This window comes from Opisthorchis viverrini (assembly GCF_000715545.1).
Source record: "Opisthorchis viverrini unplaced genomic scaffold opera_v5_10, whole genome shotgun sequence".
In the NCBI taxonomy this organism is placed as follows: Eukaryota; Metazoa; Platyhelminthes; class Trematoda; order Opisthorchiida; family Opisthorchiidae; genus Opisthorchis; species Opisthorchis viverrini.
In genome coordinates this window covers 1,926,974-1,934,959 of record NW_008751666.1, presented here as the reverse complement: position 1 = coordinate 1,934,959, position 7,986 = coordinate 1,926,974, and the positions used below count along the sequence as shown (strand labels likewise).

The following is a 7,986-nucleotide window of genomic DNA, read 5'->3' as shown; positions in this document are numbered from 1 at the left end:
CAAATGTGGTTGAGTTTTCTCTCAAGATGGCCTCACTTGAAACTGATACTAACACCGCTCTATCACCGCAGCTTTTGTGAAAATGCGTGAAAGAGTACGGAATAGCAATTTTGTCTTTATATATTGACTGTGCCATTTATTTGAAGCAATTCACAGTCTGTTGTATAACTGTTAAAATCTTCAAACGAAGAAAACGAGCGGCAGCAGTAACTTTCAACTATCAATTTACGATAGGGTACACGGAGGAGCCGCCCAAACCGAATTCTGCTCCATAGAAAAGCGCTTTGAATAGTGAGTAACAAGAAATCAAGACAAGCTGTAACCGACGGAAGTACAACATAAATCATACCAATGATTTACCCACTGGTACGCGCATATCGAAGTACACCGCGGTGGACTGTCGCGGATCAAATTCATCCGCGGTAAGATCGAATGAAGGAACTATATTTGGATTTGTCTGAGAGCTCCATTTAACTACAGGTAAACTAACTTGCTCTTACGGGTATCAGAATTACGTCCATTCTTGTCAGCAAATTATTCGCTGACACTGCGAGGCGATGGATAACGTGAGCTCTACTACTGGCGAGACTGGGAGTAGTTACGTCCAAAGCGCAGACCAACCAACAGTCAGTCGATAAAAGAATGTTAACACTGCCATGTGTGTTTCAGCGAATCAACAAGCGCCCAATGTATATGCAATGGGTGTTCAAAAACGAGCCGCCTCTGTCCCAGATGTTAGTCGACTGTTGCAGGCACAGTTGCATTATTTGTGGCGCCAACATTGCTCGACAAACAAAAGATGGGATCCACCGATCGTCATCCTATTAACATACCGCTTCTGTATCGCAAGGTATGCGAAGAGGCCCACTAAACGGTTTTATTGGTAAGCATATATAATACAGATGGACCCGGCTGCTATTCTCACACACATCCTCCACGCAGCTAAGCACAGTGGCATAGGTGATGAATGATTATCGAGGCCCTTTGTGTGTACTTAGTAACCACAATACCGACAGCGGCAAACGTGCTTCTGTTTAACTGCTACCAAAAGGATTCCTGCATTGATTTTCCACAGCACACTTTTAAACAAGACACTTCAGCACATTCATATGCAAGACTTGGTCTATGCTCTTTGGTTGTTCTGGGGAGCAGCGATACTGGTGATAACTGAGTGGTCGTAATCCATCTAAAAGCACCAAAAAGATGTGGAAGCAAAGTACACTTTTGTGTCCACTGGTTAACGGGGAGGTCGGTGAGGCCAGTGATAAAATTTCCGATTGCGCAAATCAAGATCAAATTTGACTCTTGATCTTCTGATGAATACCGTCCGGCCCGGAAGGGTTGAATCCCAAGGAAGCGGAGACGAAAACTCAATACAGATGGAAACGGATAGATTTCAGTCCCACCATTTAGATATGCTGTCCCAAACCCGAGAACGTAATTGAAACCATGAAACTGAATCAACTGTGTTGAAAAGCGTTGCTGTCTAAATTAATCAGGTCACTCATAACGCAGTACACGACTATCCATATGGTGGGTGGTTTGTGCTTGCTTTCCCCAGCCCCAAACTGGACAGGGAATAATGGGGGATCATGTGACACTCAGTTTCATCCATTACAGCTGCGGGACAAATTGGATGCAGGCAGCTTGAATTCCATGCACTTTGGAATTACAAAACATTTTGTACAGTAGAGCCGTACTGCTTTTCGTGACGGACCCCACGACTGAAATTGCACATCCAGAGACAATTTTAAGGACTTTTTCTTATAAAGTACAACATCACCGGACCGAGTTATGGTCACACTCATTTCTGCCAGGCAAGTCCTACCAAGCAATGTGGTGAAGGTGCACTAACCGGTTTGCGTCTGAAATGCCTAGTCATTTCTGAGAACAAACCATTCACGCAAATGCGTATTTATCTGTTGAGCACTTTCCAACTATGGCAGTAGCTGCTCTCAGAAGTTCCGCCTACTGAACCATCTGAACCATATTTAAGTAGAGTTATTTGAACCGCATTAAGACAGATACTATCTCCGTGAACCGTTGTAAATGACACATTGCCCGTTCAAAACAGGCATTCAGTGTTACCGGTTTATCAGTATGACAAGAACAAGCGCATTTCCCAATTATTTTTCGGAAAAATTTACATTCCCTTGATTTCCGGAAGAAAACGAGAGTGATTCAGCTAGTGCAGCTGACTCAATCGAACCTTTCACATTGTGAAACCACAAAGTGGATATCCACAGTAACTTAACTGCGAATAAAGTCGAGCAGATTGGACACTATATGGAGCATTCGGTTTACTTGAGTAACGATTTTTCTGTACCTGTTGATAAACAAAGCAACGCTGATCTGCTATGGAGTAATGGCTAGCTATGGTAGACCCAACACTCTCAGAGGGGCGCTCCCTTTGCCTTCACCCACCAATCACAATCTCCGGTGTATAAACTAATCAGAGTGTTCTTAATTTGAACCAATTGTGAGGCTTTCGGAGTCCTCATAATCCTACTACATATCTTACATATGTATTTGCTATCGAAACCCTAGATTCGCTGACCTTTGTAACCAGAAAATATTATAAAAACGTTTAGAAAAGAGGAAACCACTAGCATACAGATTTTTTTCGACTATCGGCTCCGAGGTTACTGGGCTCTACCTGATCGTTATCCGTAACCAAGACCGAATCAAAGCACTCGACCGTGCTGACATAACGACCCTTCTAGAAGAGTTGACATAAGGCGTTTTGCAACAAGATAACCCTAGGAATTAAAAATCCCTTAAACTCCAGCAAACGTCTTATAAAAAATAAGTACCATTCCTTTGTTCAATACAAATTATGTTCCCTAAATACCCACTTTCTTTGGTTTCCGTTACCTGAAGCATGAACCTTGCCCCACCAAAAACTATTCGAAAACGCTGCGAAGAACAAGCGGTGCAAAGTATAAATGTGCCACTAATGAGGGGAATAGTCAACTGATCCGCGCCCACTAACCCGAAGGACGGAACCAATAAGGAGAGGCCACAAAGCTGCTTTGCTAACGGTTATAGATCCAACTGATAAAAGCCTGCTAAGTTTGCTCTTAAGGCTTGCAGTTGGTTGGTGTGTTTTACATTGACTTATGGATAGGTTGATCTAATCGCTTTTTTAACTTAACGTATACACTCAAGGGGGTGCAGCTAAGCAGCACCACATGTTGATGAGCCGTATGCGTCCGTAGGCACAAAATGCATCCCTTACCCAGTGCGTGTAGGCATGAATTTCGACCTCTGATCGTATGCTTATGCAAGTTGAACACAACCGTGTCACTCTGACTCAGTTTACAACGTGTTCGTGGGTAAGGGGGCGGCTATTCTAGCCCCGGTTGGTTGAATGTACAAGTCGGCTATGGCTCCAGTGTATTAATTCATCGAACCTCAAATTCAATTCCCCTTTCCAACGTTCTTCAGCCGCACGTACAACGGAAAAGCTACCTCGGAGTTTATTTCGTCTAATCAGCAGGTCACCAAAATAAGTTTCCTACAGAAGCCATACCACTGTTAGCTGTTAGCTGATATCGGGAATGTACAGAATCGGATTTTATGGATCAGGTACGTTAGACTGTTCAAGGACAATGTACGGATAAACAAGTGGCCGTTGGCTGCCCAGTACAACTCACGCGGGATCTTTTGGCGTCTCTCAGACCCACGGCGTCAGCTAACCAACATGGCGAGTGAATTCCATGAGATGGTTGCTTACAGCGACGAACAGTGCAGTCTAGTTTGTCAGTGCCATCGAAAAACGTGAACCACTGAACTTTTCGTATTAGTTGCGACCTTTTTATCCAACTAGTCGGAAAGCGTCAGGAGGGCTATTAGGGCTATGTCCTTCTTCCTGAATGTACATCTATAGCGGTGGTGAGGAGAGATCAGTGAAAATAGACGAGACGTGTCAACCGTACATCCCATGTACGACGAATGCGACTATCACTAGGTGGGACATTGGTGAGAACGAATTCAGTGTTCTGTCAGTCCGCGTGATAGATTACTTCATAGGGTAAGTCGTAAATTGGATGGACGCAAGCTACAGAAAATGACTACTTTCACACTTTTATGAACAAACGTTCCATCGCTGAGACAGAATTGCTGTCTCGGTGTTGGTGCAATTGAAGGATCGCCTTCCGGTTGATGGGACTACGAACTGTGTATACAAAATAAAATGTAACGACTGTACGAAGATTTATATAGGTCTGACAGGGAATAGCACACCAGAATCGGTGAGCATAAGCGATCCATTAACGGACCACCCAGCAAGATAGACGAATATCAGGTGATAGTCAAAGATTCGGCAATGGCAGGGCATGCACTAGACAGTGGGCACACGATAGATTTGGAAAACGTGGACATTCTGAGACCATGGTCAAGATTCACACCACAGCGACTGGTGGCCGAGGCGGTGGAAATCGCCAAGCATCCCAGCGTGAATAGAATACAGGGCGTAGAACTGGCAGGGGTGTGAACGGTTTTAGATCAACCGATATGATATGAGGTGGTGTGCAGTTATCAGCAAAATGGTCTAAGAAGAGTGAGATCCAATTAACCACCCCCACCCTCAAACCAATTGTTCCGGCACCCCTCGACGAATACAGGCGCGCAAAATCTGTGAACGACCCCAAGAGGAATATTCCATTAAGGTGTCCTAGACAGAAAAATCAAGGCCGCAAAAATCCGGGTTCAACATGAAGACAACTCCCCCTAAACAATCTACCGTAGATGCTAGTCATCCCCACTAGTCAACAAACAGGAAAATCAGAGTGACCCAGCATTGATCAAGTCGGCTAGGCATAAGAAATCTCACGGATTGGTTTCCCTGACTACTTAAAATCCAATCAACCTGCTTATTTACTCGGCCTGACGAAGCTTCTCTGTCAAAAGCGGAACGTTGCCCAGCAATAAATCCGAAAAAGTCAGCCGCCTATATTAAGATTTGTTACGTAGAATGCTGAGCACACTCAAGCTTGTTCGCCGGGGGCCAACTTAAGCCTAAGTCCACAGTGAGCAACGCAGGATTTCTAGCAGGGTTATAGTCCAGTAACTTCACAAAGCCAGCACTCCAGGCTAAACACAGGTCATCTGACAGTATGTGAAGCCTCTATACGGACGAAACGAGAAACACAACAGCTCAATGAGGGTTTGCTTCCTTCCGGTGCAAAAAAAAAGCGGTTGATGGGTGCGAGCGTTTCACAGGGGAGAAACTCATTCTAAATGAAAGCTAAGGTCAAGTCATAATTCAGAAGAATTCATTTATTATCGACTATGGATGACAGATATATTGGCAAGTCAAGCAGGTCGAGGTTGGGTTGTAAGAAATACAATATACAAACAGCAATAGTGGGACGCATGGCTGGTCAAATAAATGGATCAGGTGGGAATACTTCTGATGGTCAATAGAGGAAAGAACGAATAAGCGTCAAAAGAGAACACCATGCTAGATACTTCGGAAGCGGTTGAGTAACTTTGAAAGTGTATGCGTGAGAAGTGCGAGTTACATTAAAATACCGTCGCCACAATACTGTGTGCAAGGCTCAAAGGTTCCACACGCTCGATAACAAAGAGATATTTACATTAGTCTCGGTGCTCTGCAGAGGGTCTGTTGGGCAACAAAGATACCAGGAGCGCTGTACAACAGTCATTGCTAGTTAGGGGGTGCTGGTGTTTCATGCGAAGCGGCCATACGAGCCGCGCGTTCTCCAACGCTTTGTTTCAGTGCCGTCATAAGCGCCTCTGTGGTGGCTGCACTCGAAGCCTCGAACACGACGGGATTCGTTTGAAACATTGAAGGAGAAGGTGGTGGAGGTAGCTCAAATCCATCCTCAGTCCGCCTGGACGAATGCTGTTCCGGGGGTGGGCTCATAACGGGGTCTTGGACAGTGCGATTGGCTAACTGCTGGAGCTGTGATGAAAGTTCTGACATGAGATTCGCCGTTTCGTTCGAAAGCGGAGTGTCTAAAAAAGAAAAACTCGGTCTGTTCATGATCTGGAAATCACCATCACCATACAGTAGAACCAGTCGAGGGCACCCGGTGTTCATTGCTGTATAACCATGTCAGCCTTATAATTGAAAGAATAGAGAGATAGGAGGCGGGGACGTAGAACTAGGCTACCACAAACATCCAAGGTGTCTAAATCACAAGCACTCTTTAAAACAATCTGGACAGAAACCGACAGCATGAACGCCACTGACATCGGTTAGCAGCCATATCATTCAGTATCTCCAGCCAAGCTCAGGGAGCCAATAGGACCCCATCCTGGAAGGAGGAAAGCACCAACGGCGCCCTAGCTTAATTCCCTTGTTATGTCAACTTCTCACCAATTCTAAGTTTCCGCCACTCCGAATTGAACACGAAAAACAACGCTCGTCTCAGCATACAGTAACTCGGCCTGTGCAGCCACCACAGCTTGCAGTGCTGGATACAGGCTTTGATGGAGGTACCCTCTACTCCACTAAAAACCCGTCTCCTGATCACATTTCGAATTCGCCGGTTCAAGCAGATTTCAGCTATACTTCTGGAGATGTTCCAGGTACTCCCCACAAAGTGGTCAGAACTCGAAGCCGTACAACAATACAGTCCGTACTGTAGTCTAATACACATTAGATGCTTTCTTGACGCCATAGGTGGCACGAATCGACAAAATCAATTCTTGCCCTTGAAATTTGCGCGTTCACTAAGTTTGTCACACTACCACCAGAGCTAATACAGCTTCCAAGATATGTGTTCCATAGCCTCCGGTGTCGCTCCTGGGGTTCTAAGAGGCAGCATGAGTGCACTCAGTGGAAGCAAAGCGCACGCCGAAGGACTGGATGACCCTGGTCAGTTGTTCAGATAATACTTACACTTCCTGGTTATTTCCAAACATGAGAGCCGTGATGTCTGGATACTTCAGGTCTGGAAAGGTTCTCACTCCGAACACCAGGGTTTTGGAGACCTTCCAGCGTTCGCCTTATTATCGCATTAAAAAAAATGGATAAGGTGGACATCCTTTCCGGACAATGCTGTTTGTAGGAAGTTTTTTTGGGAGCTCATACCACACTATCCCGCCCTCACAAGTATGTGAACACAATCAGAAGATGATATTCAGGAAGGCTTGGGGCATAACGTTGCGCGAGCGAATTGAAAAAGAACAGTCGATAGAATCAAACGCGCTCTCGAAGTCATGAATTGCAGACAATCTTTACCCGGAAAAGGCACAAGTGCAAATTTATCTTGATAACCCGCATATATGGTGGAATTACGAGCACTTCCAGACCTGCTTGCGCATTTTGAAGGCAAACCGCATGCAGTAAACAGGTAAAGGAAAGAGGGAGTACGACCTGATAACCTAACCAACCAGTTGACCTATCAAACTCAAGGGAGTACAAAAATAATGTGCAATAAGAAACGTGGTGCACACCAACCAGAGCAACTGGTTCGCTGACTTCAGTTCGGTTAATCAGCTATAAACCATGTGCCAAGGTAACGTCAGTTTTCAGTGAGGGAGGGTAGATTCAAGCGTTGAGGACGACAGTTCCTACAGTTGCCTGATAAAGTAGGGGATCGGACAGCAGAGTACTGAAGACGATAGCTCCGATGCAGCGACGCCAGTAGCTACGTAGAATATTTTACTAAAGACGTTTTTCAAATGGGATGGGTATCTGAAACGAGGAAAACTAAAAAACCGGAAGAAATGTCCTCGATCACATAGAGGAAACAGTAAAAAAAACAGAAAATGCAAATGACTGCACACCAAACAAAAACTATTATTGTCGTGTATGACATATTTGTTCTGACCGGGTAGGCACGGGTACGTCAAGCAGCATTGTCATGGTCAGTTGGTGGTGTCTTCTGACTGGGTTGGCTTTTGAGTGACTGGGCGTTCCGCCAGCCGTTGAACGAATATATTAAACACTTGGAGCGTTTATTCTACTTCGCACTATGTATTTGGAAAAAGGCACACAATTTAAAGGTGTCC

General features: G+C 45.0%; 2 protein-coding genes across 2 annotated transcripts in view; one reads left to right on the top strand and one right to left on the bottom strand.

Annotated features, from left to right (window-relative positions):
- Positions 1-698: 698 nt before the first annotated feature.
- Positions 699-4,295, top strand: T265_00974 (hypothetical protein; the record flags this gene model as incomplete). Its single annotated transcript, XM_009164889.1, has 3 exons — positions 699-850; positions 3,890-4,033; positions 4,118-4,295. 3 exons carry the CDS (start codon positions 699-701, stop codon positions 4,293-4,295), a joined length of 474 nt encoding a protein of 157 aa, XP_009163153.1.
- Positions 4,296-5,272: 977 nt separating this feature from the next.
- T265_00973 (hypothetical protein) overlaps positions 5,273-7,986 on the bottom strand; it is a gene marked incomplete at both ends in the record, with an annotated part of 43,086 nt that continues 40,372 nt past the window's right edge. The window contains one exon of the mRNA XM_009164888.1: positions 5,273-5,982. Coding sequence (XP_009163152.1) covers positions 5,672-5,982 — 311 coding nt within the window. The remainder of the gene's footprint in view (positions 5,983-7,986) is intronic.